The following is an 18,031-nucleotide window of genomic DNA, read 5'->3' as shown; positions in this document are numbered from 1 at the left end:
TTTTATACATCAAAGAAATTGTAATTTTTCTGGGGTTCATTCAAAAACATGAGATTTCCCTGACAGGATCATTTTAATTCTCAAACAAATATTTCTGTATTATACCTTCTTAGAGCTTTTTCTCACATTTATAATGTGCATATTATTTAATAATGCAAACTGCACTATTATAATGCACAATATCGGTCTTACTCTTTGAATAACCTCGTTTTATTTTTATTTTATTTTTGTTGTTTATGTAAAACATGTGGCAGTGTCTCAGTATAAGGATCCATCTAACCACTCCCAAAGACCATTCGTTGCAATGTTTGCATTGTCCACAAGGGGGCAGCAGAGTCCCTCATATTTCATGAACAGCCACCACACAGAAAGTTTCTCCATCTTCAGAAAACAGTACTGCATGATTTGTTGTATCCTATTTATTAAGGATTAGAAACACTGAAAAGACACTCAAAACACCTATGAAAACATGAAAAAATACACATCGAATAGCAAAAGATTTGTATAAACTGCTGATAACACTAAGGCTATGAAACCTTTTATTGACAATATCGTCAGCTGTCGCTGATGTTGGCACCATGCTAAGATAGTGTTGTTCACATATAAGAGTTTATTCTGTGAGCAGAAACCTGAGCCTTGAGATGTTGGGCCTTTTTTTTTTTTTTACAGAGAGGTGTGAATATGCAGCTGCAGCAACCATGCAGTGATTTATTGGTGTATTTTTGGTCCATCCATGTTTCAATTTCAGTGAATGTGGTCTGTGCAGGGTTGTCCCAGTTATTTAGTTTCCTAGAACAGGTTTAGGTGCCTTCCTTATCCTAAGGGTATAAAAGTGGGGAAACAGGGTGCAAAGATGGAAAGGTGGATGAAAAAACTATAAATAGCTAATTTTAAAAAAAAAAGTTAGAGACATGATGGACACAGATCACTGGACAGAGTAGATCATGACAGATGTTTGTGCGTTTAAAGGGCTGGACTGAGCAAAGGCCTGGTCAGGAGAGTGGTGGCAGGGATCGGGTACTGACCGGGCAGTACTTCCCCCTGGATGGTGATGGAGGAGGCTGGGTAAGATGTGGTGATGATGGGAATGGGCGGATGTGTCCTCCATAGTACTCTCGCCCAGTCTCTGAGGCCTCAGCTTCCGGATCCTGAGACCGACCTCTGGGCCTGCGTAGCTGAGGGGGAGTGGGTGAGCAGGTGGGCATGCACTGGAAATGAGAGGGAGAGTGGTGGGAAGACATACGGCAGATAGGGGAAGAATAACACCCGGGAGCTGAGTGGCGACTTGGTGATGGATGGCGACCGGGTGAGCGGTGCCGGCCAGGTGAAGAGTGCCTCCCTCTCAGCGGTTCCTTGGTCTGTTTGGGGGATTTGTTTGACTTAGGAACCTTGGATGTCTTAGGTGTATTGGGTGATCTGGGAATGGGATGAGTGGTCGGGTAAGAACTGGATGAGTGAGAGGTGAGGCCTTGGCTGGGAGAGGCAGGGTCTCCATTGTTGGCAACCTTGTAGAGGAAGACATCATACTGAAGGGGCGGGTTGTTCTCTGGGTGAAGCTTGGCCTCTTTGGGGAGAAGCACTTCCAGGCCAATAGTCACTCCATCCTGATGTTGAAATATGGTAAGTGGAGAAGATTGCAACAATGCAGGAAGAGTCATGAAGGCAAAAACATGAAATCAAATTACATTGACAAGCACAGGGGTGACACTGGGCCCCTGGGATAGCTGAAAGCTACAGTATTGATTTTTAGCTTCTTGGTGTAATTAGCTTTTGGGGGGAAATGATGAGAAATACCAAATGACAAATACTGTGCTGATTTACATGTCCGGCAACTACAGAACAACATTCAATTAATATTCACTCTCAAACTCCTGTGGCTCTTGTTCTCGATAACTCCTGAATAAGATCAGTGTCTGTTTGCTGAAGAAGGGTGTAAGAGGCAGTAGCTCCAAAGAGTTACAGACTAGCTAGCTAAGCAGCGAGCTGAGAGACGCTTTGAGCTTCGTGGAGTTAAGGGAAACTGCACAGTTAGGTAATAATTTCCATTAGATACATAATAGAAATATAATGATTATAGCTTAAACTGTAATAAAATTTGGGACTAAGTGGCTATAAATGTTGAGAATTTAGTTTAAACTGTTCTGAATATCAATATTCTTTTTCATAATGATGACATATATACTCACTGCCACTTTATACAGGTACACTGCAGAAGCTCAGTGCATTTATGCATGAACACAAGGTCTGCTGAGTTTCAAACAGAGCATCAGAATGGGGATGAACAGAAGTTTAAGTGACTTTGAATGTGGCATTGTTTGTTGGTGAACTGGTCTGACTCTTTTACAAACTGATGATTTGCTGGGATTTTCACATACAACCATCCTTGTTGATGTTCTCGGATGTTGGAGGAGAATTGCGAGACCGCTTTGAACTTACATGAAGATAAAAGTAATTCAAATAACCACCCGTTACCACCCATTATCTCTGAACTTTATGTTAAAGCTTGAAGCAGGTGGGTCAGCAGAAGACCACACTGGGTGCCACTCCTGTCACCTAAGAACAGGATACTGAAGCTACAATTCAAAGAGCTCACCATTATTGGACAACAGAAGATTAGACCAGCGTTGTCTGGTCTGATGAGTCTTTCTGCTGCGACATTCAGATTAGAGGGTCAAAATTTTGTGTAATCAACATTAAAGCATTGCTCTATCCTGCCTTGGATCAATAGCTGAGGCTGGTGGTGGTGCTGTAACAGTGTGGGAGATTTACTTTTGGTTGCTGACCATGTCCATCCTTGTTATCCTGAAGTGTAACACACCATGTCACAAAGCTCAATCATCTCTAACTGGTTTCTTGAACATGACATGAGTTCGCAAATAGTTGCCACAGTCACCAGATCTGAATACAACAGAGCACCTTAGGGATGCTGTCATTTCAATATGGACCAAAATCTCTGAGAAATGCTTCAGCACCTCGTTGAATCTATACGACGAAGAATTAAAGCAGGGGCTCCAACCTGGCACTAGCAAGGTGTACCTAAAAAACTGTCAGGTGAGTGTATATGATACTTAAAAACACTGCTGTCAGAAGAGGTGTTTAGCGTAGATGAATAAAAATAACTATGGCGAATTACATTCTCATCAGTGTAAGTACAGAGTGGAGGTTGGAATTTGGGGGGTATTCAAACAGGAACATGTGTACTTCTTAATACATGGAAAGTACAGATAAAGGAGCATACTACATCAAAAATTAAAAAACCAAAAGAAAACTCAGAAATCCTGTTTCCCTCTGCCGGTCTGGTTAAAAAGCCTGCGTTAAATTTCTTCATATTGAACAAAACATGTTTCATTTGAACCTTTTATTGCGGTTTCTATTCATTTGAGGGAGCTGTCCATGGTTCTGAATGGGCAATCACTATTGTGTGTGCGGACGGTGCAATCTGTGAGGAGCCTACTGTAGCACAAAAGCAGGGTCAGCCGAGCATTCAGTTATTATTAGCGGGAGAGCAGCTGGGCAGTAGTTAGCTTCATCATAGGCAGACATGCAGAGAAAGAAAGAAAGAAAGAAAAAGAAAGAAAGAGCTGGACAGAGAGATACAGTCTGGAGGAAAGCTCACAACAACACACGGGACAAGCTGGGTAAATTAAAAAGATTTATTCCAACAACCGTGAACTGCAATCCTCCATGTATACCAAAAAAAGTACAAAAGAATAGCAAGGTACATTAAAGCATTATAAATCACACTGAAAATCAAGACACAGCGTGTGTAATATATCTATTGTATATAGTATATCAACTCCGAGCAGTTACTTTGACCTCATGTAATCTAGACATATCCACTTATTAGCAAACATTAATATTTCGCAAATACAGATCCACTTAATTTCCACGTACTTCTTTTTATTTTATTTTTTGTTGCAAATATTATGTTTTCAGACACTTTTCATTGATAACACCAATGCATGCGGGCAGAGAGCAACAATAAGGCGGGGCAAGCAGAGGTAAGGGGAAGGAGGGGCTGGGGAAATGTGAGAAAAGACAGCAAAGGATTTCATTGGCCAAAGACCAAGGCAGGGCATCAGCAGAAAGGAAAGTCAGTCAATAGTTGGTCCAAGCCAGAGGTTTTAGTCCAGCATAAGGGGCGGATATGAAAGGAAGGAGGAGGCGGCACCACTATGTGATCAGTGTTGGCATGGTAGCCTTGTAAACAAGACTATTGTGCTTTTCAAGTTGTATCTTTAATTCATGTTGTGCTTACTTTTTACATTAGGTCTCATCAGACTGCTAGAAATGCACAGTATGCACTTTGCATGGTGTAAACGATGTTAGCCTCGGCGCTATGTCGTTTGTGTGTGTGTGTGTGAGTGTGTGTGCACACTTTAACAGAAGGTGAAGCTTTATACCAGGTTGTTCTGGAGCATGTTTACCTCGGCTTTTTCCTCCGTGTTGTTAGGAGTGAGGCCGTGGTCGTGGACGGCGGAGGCCGGGCGGTTGTTCTCGTGCTTTGGGGAGTGAGAGTTGAGGATGTTCATAGACCCCTCCTCCTTGGGCTGCGGGGACTTGGCTTGGTTCTCCTGCTTCTGCGGCTCATCCTGCAGAGAAAGTTGGTTACGCTTCACAGATGCTTCATATGCAGAGAAAACGAAATTTTAATGACGAGGTACAAAACTATTCTGGGAAATACAACAACACTTCCATGGTGCCAGTCTTACAACTTACAACTCAAAGCTTTATCCATCTCACATCTGCACCTACAGGCACCTTAAAATCCCCAATTAACCTGACGCACATGTATTTGGACTGTGGGAGGACAATCCAGCATGCAAGGTGAGAACAAAAGCCTCTGGAAACTCCCAAACCAGACTTTTTCTTTGCTGTAAGAGAAAACCTTTACACCAGTGTGCAGCTAATATGCAAGACATGCACAGAGAGACTTACCAGAATGTAGTAAATGTGTTTTATCTAACTTAAATCATCAAGTAATTAGTGGAACCTTAAAAATCTACAAGTTCTTTTTATTTTGGGGGGAATTTGGTGAAACATTTGAACAATTTTGGAAGATTTGCTTTTAAAAAAGTTATGTCAAGTGGTTCCATACAACTCTTTTAGGTAGCTCCTAAGAAACTGTTTAAGTTTATCTGAGTCATTTGCTTGTAAAATACTTGTCTTATGTAGATACATTTTTTTGAGTGCACAGTATTTTGTTGAAAAATCACAAACACACTCAAGTACATTTAAAAAAAAAAACTATTTTGGTCAGTAAATCCAGCTAAACAGAATTCTTGTAAAATAATAATAGTGAGATTTCCTTTTTAAATTACTCTTTTTACTCTCTTAGCTGTGCAAATATGCATCTTTTACTGCTTGGGAATATAGATATGTGTACACTTTTTCCCCTGGCGAAGGTAAAGTTATGTTGAGGTCTAATAATCATCCTCAGGGGGGTCTATTTTGTGTAAGATTGCACCTTTAATTACAGAACTGAACTTTTACTGTACTGTTGTTTGCAAGAGTGTGCAATCACTTGCTCAGACAGTCATTTAACAGGGAAAAACTGCTTAGTGTGTGCTGGGGAAAGATCTAATATAGTGGCGCATCGCTGTGCATTACGATTTTGCAGAGACAACTTAATCTGAACTGGCAGAAATACACTGCCAGACTAGGAGAGACAGACATCGCAGAGTAACTGGCCTAACTGAACTTAAAGATGATATTTATAACTGGTTAAAACAAAAAGCACACAAAAAACCCTTCCAGAAAACCCTTTCCCTCTTGCTTGCTCGAGATAATCATTCTTGAAAGTCACGGAAAAACCACCACCACCTTCACATCCAGGCCTTTATCTAATCAGCTAATCATACCGCAGCATAAAAAAAAAAAACCTGTTGGACCTATGACATTTAAAAGAAATTGCAATACAGGACATGTACCTGCAGGGGCTTTTTAACCCCCCGACCTGACATTTAGAGGATCCGGAAGATACCGAAAAGTAGCTATAATCACTACACTGAAATGCCAGCACCGCTCTCAGAGCAGCAGCTTATTTATTTTTTTTAAATCCTAATTTGATCACTTCAGGTAGTTCAGCAGATCAAATGTGAAGTCAGTCCCAGAGACTTGTTTTTGTAAGATGCAAATCCATTGTGTTTCGTGTCCGTGTGTCAGGCTCGTAATTGTTCAAGCTATCCATTGATTGGCTTTTCACTAACATCTGAAGGTCAAAGTCACATCAGGCGGTAAGTAGGGCACAATCGATCAGTTTCACTGGCTACTGTTGTACGCAATTCGCTGAACGCCCTTTCACATCAAAACAGGTTCCGAAAATTTAAAGTCGTGCTGTTGCTGTTGATCTCCTACACCCCCTACGCCGTTTAAGTTATTCTCCTATTATATCCGTCTTTATTCACAAGAATCCACACAGAATTTTAAGTATGAATTTACTCATGCATCAGTAACCTTCTCTATTGCCTTAGTAACCCAGCAGGCGATTGATGGATGCAAACAGGGGAACAAACACATCTTCCTGCAAACACAACACCCCCACAACACACACACACACAAAAGAATTGTGGACAGAAATGAATGCATTACTGCATGCTACAGAATGCACAACCTGTGGAGGGGTACTGGGGAGAAAAGAGGAAACCTGCTGCAGGGGGACCCAAAATGGCTGTTTGAGCTGCATGAAGAGCAAGCAGCTGAGACAAAATGGTGGCTCAATTTCCTCAGCGAGCTTCTCAGGAAGCTGCAGAGGCGCAGGTAGGAGAGGCAGCAAATGTATGAACTCGCTGTTTCTCCACACAGCGATGCCTACATATCTGAACAACTGGCTGCAGGACGCCTGGCAGGGTGTGATTAATCATTACAGCTACATGGAATTCAGCTGATACGAGATCAGGTGCGGGAAGAGGTCGTGGAAGTGACAGCTTGCAGCGTATAAAGTGCAAAAGATTTACAGTACTGTGCAAAAGTCTTGAGCCGCATCTCTTTTCTTGATATTTTGCTGAGATAATGAGAAATAGATGTGGCGATTTATTAAAATGTGCAAGTATTCATGCATATAAGGCAAAAAAAGGAGTTTGTATAATTCTACCTTTAATCCACCTTTATTGTTCAACACAGCCTGAACTCTTTTAGTCAAGCTTTCTTGTAATTTCTTTAAGTAATCTTCAGAAATAGTTCTCGAAGGTTTCTTGAAGGACATTTAAAGCTTTTCTTTGGAAGAGAGTTATTTAGGGAGGCCAATCCATGACTGATAGTTCTTCACCGTGTGTTTGTCTATTTCAGGCATTTACTGCATTGGAAGTGTGGTCATTGTCATGGTAAAAAAAAAAAAAAAATGAAGCTGTTGCCGATCTAATGCTTTCCAGATGGTTTTGCATGATGAATTCTGTGTTTGGAATTTCATCAGTTTTGACAACAATTCCAACACCACTGGCTGAAATTAATATGCAACCCCTGACGGAGCCTCCACCATGATTTACAGATGGCTGTAGACATTGTTGTACCTCTCTCCTGACCTACTCTGTACATGCTAATGAAGGTTTGAACCCCCCAAAAAATGCAATTGATCCAACATGATGGGTTTTGTGACAGGCTGCTAGTAACAAAGTGCTCATACAGATACAATTTAAAACTGGTTCTTTGCTAATTGTCTATGTGTTGAATCAGGTGTCTTTTTTACACTTGAATGCCTCTGAAAATGGTCAGATCCAAGAACTGGACTGAAAATGGGTGAAAACGCAGCCAAATGGAAAAACTCTGAATGACCCTCACAAAGCCTGAGGAACTATTGTTCAAGAGAACTTTAAAACACATGGGAATGTCTGGCTACTTGAAACAAAATATAAAGGAGTAATGGGTGGCTCGAGATTTTTGCACAATACTGTAAGTTTCTAGCAGTTGCACAGTTGGGGACTTTAAAGCAAAGCCAGGGAGGAAGACTAATGTAGGTAATGTGGGCATCTCCTTTGTGCTTACCTGGAGCTGATTATAAGAATTTCTGGGTTTATAGTCCCAGGTAAAGCTGGCTGTTGATGGCCTCTGAGGGGAATCGGTCAGGGTGAAAAACATTAAACACAGACATACGCTACATTTTCATCTATGTCTTGATGTAACAGGACAACATTATGGTGCGTTTTGGTTCGCCTGCAAACTTCAGATGGCAGTTTAATAACAAGAACAGTGCAGCAGAAACATACAGTAGACTGAATCATCAAGCGAAGCTGGCAGGGAGACAACACAGGAGAGAACACAATGAGGTGGGAAGGGGGGAAAATATATAGAAAAATGAAATAAAAACTAAGAAAAAGGGGGGAAAGGGGCCAAACATGAGGAGAGCTGGGCATACCTGACAGATAATGTTGTCATAGTACGCCAGGTTGTGAGTATGAGCTTGGGGAGCGGGCGGAGGGGTGTCACACAGTTTCCTTACGTTTGGCTGTGAGCCGTCAGCTGTTGTGGAAACTGAGAGGCCGTCCGTCTGTGGCTCGCTGCTCTGTGGGCGGTACTTACTGCAGGATGGCAGAGAGAGAGATTTGTGTGGTAAATATTTGGAGTAATATGGTTGTTTTTTGCATTCATATCTTTAAGAGCTGCATTTTTTCTCCACTACGTATACCAGCTCGCACAAAACACATGTCACTTCTGTGAAAACCAAATAATTTAGCAGACTGACTATAGACTTCCTTTCACATGTGCTCTGCTTTGACTGCCATGTGCTTGTAATAAGGTTGTCACCTCGCTTTGCACCGACCAAACTGTGAGTCACAGCTCTCTTTTCAAAAATATTTTCTCACTTCCCGGTCATACGCACACACCTGCGTTTGCGAAGGCGCTTGTTCTCGTTCTTGAGGTGGTGCAGCCTCTTGGCAAAGAATACGATGATCATAAAAAGCAGCAGGAGGACCACGGAGGACACGCCCACCACCACGCACAGCACCTGGAACTCGGTGACGGCCCAGTCGCAACGCGCACCTTTGTTCCACACGTAGTCCTGCACATTGCACCTGGATTAAGAAGGAATATAAAGAGACCATATTAATTTATTATTATTAACTTTCTGTCTTTCTTTCTATCCTCAAAATAAAAAAGCCAAATGCCCAAGAAGGTGTGTGCCTGTGTGCCAGAATTATGCCTACAATGTGTAAGTGTAAACTTGTACTCAGAGCTATTGACATGCTGTCCTGAGGTCTTTCCAGCAAAGCAGGGATTTGGCCTGCAGCCTAGCCCCTTAATGAGATCAAAGGATCAGAACACGTGTGTGTGTGTGTGTGTGTGTGTGTGTGTGTGTGTGTGTGTGTGTGTGTGTGTGTGTGTATGCGTTTTCCATATTCCTGATCTTTTTCTGTCAAACTACTTACAACTTTTTCACTGCTGTTTGAGCATATGTAAGTGTGTGTGTCCATATGCATGTGTGTGTGTGTGTGTGTGTGCATATTACTCAGCAGGTATGATAAGATAAGCAACAGTTTGCCTCCAGGCTTACAGAGAGGCTGCAGGAGAGGGCAGATGGTGCCATCAAGGCGTGAATGAATGCGTGTGCATTTGCATGAGCAGTGTGCGAGCGCGCGAGTTTGTGTGACCTCAGTGTATTGTCATCTTTCTCGTACTTTCTATTTGTGCATGCTGTGTGTCTCTGTCAGCTGCCAGCAGCCTAACAACACACACACCCTCTTTTACGCCCTGCCTCCAAAACCCAAAACTGAGATTATCTCTTGGGGACCCTGCTGTGATCTTGACAAACCCTTGTGACACATCAGGCCAGCCTTCTGTTTCCGTGTTTGTGCGTGCGTGTGTGTGTCTGTGTTTCCAGTGTTCATGCTACATCTTTTCAATTGTGTGGGAGAACAAGCATATTGGAAATTATCCCAAGAAGACAAATTAAAAAGGGGAATATTTTAGCACCCAACGACCCTCTCGGGCACCCCTGCTGCCTTGCACATAATGTGCACACACAAATGCCAGTTACTCACCAAAAAGTCACATCCTGCATTTAAATTACTATGCATGATGGAAAAAGGAAGACTGTATGATCCTGTGTTTGCATAGCTCTCACCTGCAGAAGGCTCCCATTCCTGGCACTACGGTGCACACCCCTTGATTGAAGCAGAAATTGGGTTTGACGTCACACTGAGATACACACACCCCGGGCCCAGACTGCACAAAGCCCAGCCTGCAGCCACCCTCCCCCATGGCACCTCCTAAGCCTAGCCCCTCATCCTGGTCTTGCCCTGACATGGGAGGAGCTGGTAAGGGTGGCCTGCTGTCCACGTTAGGCTTGACCTTGTCGGGAACAGCAGGAGAACCAGCCAGGAGCGGATTCTCATCCTCCATTTCTGCTGGAGGTGACGGGGAGGGTTCGGGTTCTGGGGTTGTATCGACTGCCGAGGGGTCGTCATCATCGGGGGATAGATAGTCGTAAAAATCAGAAAGGGTCCATGATGTAGGGTCGCCTGCCTTCTGCTTTTGGGGCTTGGGGGCTTTCGCCCATCCCAGAGCAGCATCGGAGGGCACGACGTCGGGGGCAGGACTGTGAAACTCCACGGTGATGACGTCATCGGATAAGGGGTTCCCGGGCTGATCTGGACCCCCACCTCCTGCAGTTAGCTCCTCCGCCACAGGTGGGTCCTCCTCTACAAAATCCAAGTGGACGCGCTTATGTGAGTGGTGGTGTTTGGTGGAGCTGAGTGGGAGTTTGGCACCAAACACAAGGCCTGCTCCAATCAGATGGTCTCTCTCTGCTGAGTCATCACTTAGCACCATCCTGGTGTTCAAGGCCTCCTTGTTGACAGATGAATGGTTGCGATGATGGTGGTGTTTGCCAATTGAATGCCTCCCTGTCAATCACACACAACAAGGGTTAAGAGCTCAACTTTTGACTTTTAACTCTGGAAACTGTGAAGTATGCAGTTCATGCTTTCCATTAAAATCTGTAGCCTCTAGACCCAAGCCATCGCAGCAGCCAAAGAAGACATTAAACAGCTGCTTTAAAAGCCTTTTATTGGGTGAACCTACTTTGATGTGTGAAACTGAGGAACCCTGACATATTTACAAATCATAACACCAAAGAATAACAGAAAACTGAATTGCTTTGGCTTTTATTTGCTGTGGTCTTACTCTTCACAAAAAGTACACACAAAGGTTTTTATATATAGATTTAACCAGTCCGAAGGTGCTGAGTCTAGTTTTGTATGATAAAGACTGAGGCCCAAGGATATGGCTTTGGTAGATCCACTGCAGTCTCCACCACAGCCTTGTGCAGAGGTGCTTTAGAGTTGTATTAGCCTGGTCTTCTAAGAGAATTCACCATCTCCCTGACTATTAACTCCTCTGAGCTTTAAAATATTATTCAATTATAAACCAAAAAATACAAAATCTATTCAGTGTGAGTGAAAGTGTTACTAAAAACTTGGCTCCACTTTCCCTTTGAAAAGCCAACTGATTACTTGTCAAAGAAATGTCAACAAGAGCTGAAGACTGCATGATGTAGGATTAGCGCCTGAGTCATGTGCTCTAGTGACCGAGACCGGGTGAGGATTAGATTAGGGGTTAGAGTTGTAGGTTAGAAGCCGCCTGGCTGGAAACTTCTCTTGCTTTTAGCAGTCTACAGAGAAAGACGCACACTCATAGGCAGAAAGGCGAAGATATCACCAGAAAAGTCTTAAAATCTTCCAGCAGGCAGCAGACTGTTAATTGGCCCCTCACTGCATGCTCATTCTCGGCAGCCACACATAATTAAAACCCACAGAACTCTCTTTTAAATTCAAGCGGAGACACGTATTTCCAAAAGAATTTGGTAACACTGCAAAAAAAAATGCACTTGATATCTTGACAAATTTCCACTTGGTGAAATGGTGCAGCTATAAAACGCAGAGTCTCTGTGATTTAAGCCAGCGTGAGCATTATATCGCCTCAGTAAATCTGGCAAATAGTTTAAGCAAGATAAGGAAATAACAGGATACTATCAAAGGCAGTTTCAGCCTCCTACTTTTGGGCATCTAGGAATAATAAGTGGGTAAAAAGGAAGGTAGGTGTAGTAATAGCTCAGAGGTTAGGAAAGCAGGCTTTTAGTTTGAAGATTAGAGGCCAGCTGCTGGGATCTCCTCCTGCCTGTGAGATTTAGTTTGGGGTTGGGGTTTTTTTGTACATGATGTCTGACTAGACTAAGGTTATTACACAAAAACTTAATTTAGACATTACAAGATTAATTTGTTTTATTCCATAAAAGTTGGAGTGATTTTTAGAGTGCAGTATGACTGTGTGTGGAGTCCACTTCAGAGCTGTCTTTCTAAAACACAGTGAAACTATAGGGTGGGCACTGGATGTGTGGAAGGTGGGTTGCAGGCTACCCAGTACTACTTCTTCTTTCTAAGTGATTCCCTGGCTCCTGCTAAGAAATTAGAAACAGCACGGTGCTATTTTTCCATTGGCTGAAAAAATGTCACTTTTTGATTGGGTGAGGAGCACACATGCCTGAGTGAGCTCAGCTACTCCCTGTCTGGCATATGATGCTGTGTTCATACATTTAGATTTTCTTTCTTGCCAGGACTCAAATGATACCCCTCCCACACTGAAGACACTCGGGCCAAATTTTAAGGATATCTGTTTAAACTGAAACATTTTTAAAGCATTATTTATACTAAATTGTTATGTTGTCAGCTTGGCATTCATTTGGGCACAGGGAGAGAAATCAAGCCTGACATCTAAACGCAAAAATTCCCCAAATGTGAAATTCACAAATTAGCACATAACAAGGAGGCGCTGCTGATTGCTGCTGGAAACACACCTGACCAAGAACTGTTTGAGCACTTAAAAAAAACACAACATATCGTTTTTACACATATGTTTTACTGCAATTAAACAAACGAGATACCGTAATTTGTTCCCAGAGTTCATAAATGTGTATTTTTTCTGCAGCTGGACAATAACAGGTGAGCTGATGTTTATCATTTTTGTTCTGAGTTAAACTAAAAGCTTTAGCTTTTAAGTTTTAAACAGACATAAAAGAGCACTAAACGAATCCTGAAGCATATCAGAGGATTGTGCAACAGCATTAATGATGTAGAAGTATAACTTTTACAGAATTAAAAAAAAAACACTTTTCTGGATGTAAAGCAAAAAAACTTTTTAAGTGGTTTTCCTGAGATTTTACTGGTGATCCTGTATATAAAGTTTCTATGTGTTGGACACTACTAAAGTTAATGTAGATGGTGGTTCAAAGTATTTCTTTCGTTAAAGAAAGAAAGAAAGAAAGAACTGGCTGCAGTGTTCCCACAGTTCACTACATTTCAAGAAGCCACTTCTTCACACTTTTCCACTGGCTCGTACATCTGCAAATGGCCAAACATGGCTGGGCTGGACAGCTTCTCTCCCACCAGCACCCTGAGATCAACGTGTCCAATGAGATCCCTGCTTTCAGTGTCTGGCACTTCATTCGGGACTAATACAAAAACCATCTGAACGTGCCTCGAGTCACGGAGACTAGCGGTGGCTGAGGAACCATGAGATTCACCTCACACACACATACACACACACACAGTGCAGTTGCCATGGTGAGATGTAAAGAGGTGCCAGGTTGAAAGGAGGAATGGAGCGAGGGAGTTGCAGTGGAAACAGAGAATCTAGTGTTGGTGCTCTCTCTTGTTTTTCGATCAATCAGCCAGGCAGTCACTCTGCGTTTTATGCCAGCTCCATCTCTGGGAAAACTCAGGTGGCAAGGATTGCAATGCCTCACACTTTGGAGGAGAGACAGGCTCCACCGGCTAAATCTGATTACAATGAATTCTGCTTTCATTTAAAGGTTCAGTCTGCCGATTTGTTCTCTGTTGAGATGCGGATGCTGCATATCCTGTTAGCAGCTGGCAGTCTTCGTGGAGATTACAAGAGCAAAGGGCACAAGGGAAACAGTGCGATTTGTGCCTTTAGCTGCCGCTCGGCTCTTAACCTCTGGCATCACACGGAGCATGTCACCATGGTAACAAGTTTTACCTGAGGTCACTGTGATTGGTTGGAGTGCAGACTCCCAGCGGCCTTACCATCAGGGCACAGTGGGAAGGAACCCTGCACACAAGTACATTGTAACCACCTTTGACCACCAATATAAACCTAAAAGATGCTGACTACAGCTATTATTTTCACAGTCAGCAGTCAGGTAAAGGTGCCTACTGAGCAAAACTGCAACATCCAAATGTAAGAATGTATTAATACTTGAGCCTTATTGATTTATTTTACAATCAAACATTCATTTATGATGAAAACCTGCAGCTTCCGCCCATTGATCCGTGGGCATTCAAGATTTTTTTCCTCCTCCCCATCTCTGCGAAGGAAAGAAAATCAAGGAGATGCTGATGATCTGATGTATTCTGACATATCATGAGCTTTCTGGGGCTACGGGGCAGATGGACCTCACATTATGCACTGGATACACAGAAGCACACACATACTCACATGGAGGAACGCTGGGGTTCTGGATTCAGTCCACATTGTTTTACCGGCATGGCCAACAAGAGAAATCTATTCCCGCAGGAGTGTTTGTGTGTGTGAGGATTGACTAGCTTTGAGCTCAAAATGATTAGCCAATTAATCAATCAGCTGACTGCAAGAATAATCTCCAGTTTATATTTGATAATTTATTAAAATCAAGTAAAAGTGACAGATTTTTTTGGGGTGTGACTTTGTATCTTATGATGGTAACTCACCACCACCACATCCCCGTTAGACAAAAATACCTTGACTAAAGGCAGCACTGAACTTGTGAACATTTTATAGACTAAATAAATAAAAACCAATGAAGTCAAATTACCCAGTCATGAAAAAAACCCGTATTTTATAAAGACATTAGTCTGCTGAAGCAAACCTCTCTGCGTGAGTAAAAGAACGTATTAAATTTGAGCTGAAAATGACGTTATGACAGCAGGTGCTGCATGTTAAGGGACTCTGCAGGAATACTAAAGCAGCAGTGAATCACTTTCCTTGTTTCTTCGTTTTATGTGATGAGCAGGTTACTGTTTAGTGAAAAGCAAAATATCTAAAAGATTTGCATCTCCCCAGGCAGCCAGTGAAATAAGAATCCCCTGTAGGCCCCTGGTACTCTTAATTAAACAAATATCCCCTGGCAAGTGGTCTGCGGGCTTTAAACATGGGGGACAGGATGCCAGGCATATATTTACCGGTCAATATGACATAGAGTTAACGCCTCGCTATCCACTGAGGGCGCGAGACAAGGCTGCATGGGGGGGAAATACAGCTGATGCGCGTGCTCGTGTGAACCCTAACGACCCTCTGCGTGCACAACCCACCCTGTTGCTGGGCAGCGACAGCAGTAGCGCTCGTTTCTTATATTTCCAGGATTTTTCACATTTCCACCACTCGGGGGGAGCACGCGGGCGCGTGTCTATGCCACACAGATACACAGACAGACACACAGAGCAGGAACCGTCTATGTCAGATTTGTGTTCCCACAAATCCCATGGGATGGACAGTAAACGAGAAGGAGGAGAGGGGAGCGGGGTTGGCCTGTCCAGTCGTCTCGCCCCCCACCCCTCCTTCTCCTCAATGTCTGGAGGAATTCAGTCCTTTCAGCACCATGAATGGGCCTCCTGTAGCCCGGCCACGGTGCACCTAATCCCGCCTTTGTCTGGGGAACGCACCGGCACGGCGGGTCGCAGCTGCAGTGCTGAACTGTAAAATGTGTCTGTCGCTGTGATCGTCCACAGACATCTCATTATTTTTCATTAAAAAAAAAAAGTACAGCCGGGTAGTAGATCTTACATCTTTGAATTAACATAATTACAGGCAGGGGGAGGTTCCCCCCCCCCCCCCCTCCTACCCGCCTTTCACACGCTTAATGAACCTGATACTGGCTGAACCCTGCCCACAGCCACTGGTTCAAGTGTCACTAGTGATCAGTACATATAGCAGCCAATAGGATGAGAGACAAAAATATAAGGTTTATCTGCAGAATGTAGTGATTGGTTGGACTGAGAATCCAATTTTGTTCGTGCTATAAAAATGTGGACATTTGGGCATTTCTAATGGCGAATGGCCAAACTAATCAATGCATTAAAAATGTGTCCTCACAAAACAGATTTACCAAGCAAAGGCTTAATAATCATAATGGATAATGCCAACAGTGCCCACATTTTAAATGGCATCTATATTTCCATGGCGCATGCACGGACAATTGGATTTGTCATTATTTCTAATCTATGCCAAAGCAAGTGTGATTTGGATTCACGCACGTGCGCGTGCTTCCTTACAGAAATAATTACAGGTAGCACGCACGCACAGGGTGGGACACGGTAGATCCGCGGACTTACCGTGAGCAGACACAGGGAGGATGACCATTGAGATGGTCAGGAGCACCTGCCAGGTCCCCAAACGGCTGTCAGCGCGCGCCATAACGTGGGCTTATTCCCTTGGATACAGTGATGCAAACTCTGGTCCTCGTTTCGCCGGTCAGACCGTGGACTGTACAATAATCCTCACAGCAGAACCTCCAAACTTCAGAGCTTGTCTGTTTTCGCCATGTCGCCTTTATCCTTCCAAACGCCTGATCTCTCTCTCAGCTGCAGTGTGTGCGCGCGCGTGCGTGTGTGTCAACTGTTTAACGGCTAGGGTTCGGTTCCATTGTCCCGGGCGGGTGCCCTCTTCTCCACAGCTTTTGCGCGCGTGCCACTCCGTCGACAGCTGAAGCGTCACCGCGAGGAGTTGTAGTAGTAAAATGCGCGCGACCAGCGAAGGGTCTGCAGACTAGATTCTAATGAGACTGGGTCGTCGAACTGATACGCCTTTTCCCAGCTTTTGGTTACACCGGCGAAGAACGCGCGCGCACAGTGCGCCTCAGTGTCAGAGTGCCAGGCCGCACGCGCACAGACAATCACTCGAGCAAATGCTCCCGGTGTCCAGTCTCAGCTTGCTGTCGCTCGTGCAGAATGGGGGTGAGTGGGGGATTTAAACAGCGTCTGCTGTCACTGGAAGTCAATATGCTCCAGTTTACGCCACAGCTAATGTGTGTGTGAGCTTCGGTCCAAGAGTCTCTCTCTCTCTCTCTCTCTCTCTCTCTCCCCGTGTGGTTTTTATATGTCACCGGGTTATTTGGGCACATAATGCCTTTGGCCAACAGACAGAGGAGAGAGGTTTGCTCTTCTTTAAGAGTGTGCGTTTAGATAATCCTCTTAGTCTTATATTGAGATATAGACTCCAGACAATAGCAGCTGCTGGTGAACACCCCCCCCCCCCAACACACACACACACACACTCTGACCAAGCCAACATACCCCCTTTGGATCTCCTAAAGTATGATTTTCATAATCCCTCCCCAATTGTATCGCTTTCCCCCTCTATCTTCCTAAATCAGTTGCTTCCTAAAACAGTGTAATCACTGCTCTGTCACACGAATCCCTTCTCCCATCTCTGTGTCTGCACTACAGTCACCAACAGCTCACGAAATGGCCTGCGGAGGGCAGAGTATCTGCTCTACTCCTAAATGGGATTATGTCAAATACATTATGAAATAATTAGGACCAAATGCTCTGTTCCTAGTGAACAAATTACACTTTTCCTCATTACTCATTAAATCAGGAGTGAATTGATCCCAGCCAACACTGTGCGCTCCCTCCTGCTGTTCACTATCAATTACCCTAAAAAAAAAAAACACTAAAATCTAAAGAGTCCAAACACAATCAGTCTACACTCCTGACAACAGAACAGTAGAGGGTTTTTTTTGTTTATTTATTTTTATTTTTTTATTTTTTTATATGAGATGGTGCTAGCAGGGTGGAGGGACAGCCACACAAGAGGATGACAGAGAAAGAGAGAGACATGAGGATTCAGGGGCTGGACAGAGATGTGTGTGCATAGAAAAGGGGTGAACCTTTGGTGGTGGAAATCGAGAAACAGAAAAATGTTCACAGATGCACTGCCAAACAGAGCAGAACAAAATTGCTTCCGCACCCAACTACTGCCCCTGCAAACACACACACACACACACACACACACACACACACACACACACACACACACACACACA

General features: G+C 43.6%; 1 protein-coding gene across 2 annotated transcripts; it reads right to left on the bottom strand.

Moving 5' to 3' along the window:
* Window positions 1-454: 454 nt before the first annotated feature.
* LOC102202752 (chondroitin sulfate proteoglycan 5-like) lies at window positions 455-17,030 on the bottom strand. 2 transcript variants are annotated; one of them, XM_005728271.1, is made up of 6 exons: window positions 16,320-17,030; window positions 10,058-10,838; window positions 8,820-9,008; window positions 8,351-8,513; window positions 4,428-4,592; window positions 455-1,604 (listed from the first exon to the last, which is right to left on the bottom strand). In XM_005728271.1, the coding sequence occupies exons 1-6, from the start codon at window positions 16,399-16,401 to the stop codon at window positions 993-995; spliced, it is 1,992 nt and encodes a 663-aa protein (XP_005728328.1). In that variant the 5' UTR covers window positions 16,402-17,030; the 3' UTR covers window positions 455-992. The 2 variants fall into 2 exon arrangements, with proteins under 2 accessions (XP_005728328.1, XP_005728329.1); XM_005728272.1 differs by having other exon boundaries at window positions 457-1,604; window positions 8,435-8,513.
* Window positions 17,031-18,031: the final 1,001 nt, after the last annotated feature.

The sequence above is a fragment of the Pundamilia nyererei genome, unplaced genomic scaffold (assembly GCF_000239375.1).
Source record: "Pundamilia nyererei isolate P.nyererei 1_Seehausen unplaced genomic scaffold, PunNye1.0 scaffold00028, whole genome shotgun sequence".
NCBI classification, from domain to species: domain Eukaryota; kingdom Metazoa; phylum Chordata; class Actinopteri; order Cichliformes; family Cichlidae; genus Pundamilia; species Pundamilia nyererei.
The sequence above is the reverse complement of the archived record's forward strand: the minus strand, read 5'-3'. Positions and strand labels throughout refer to the sequence as shown.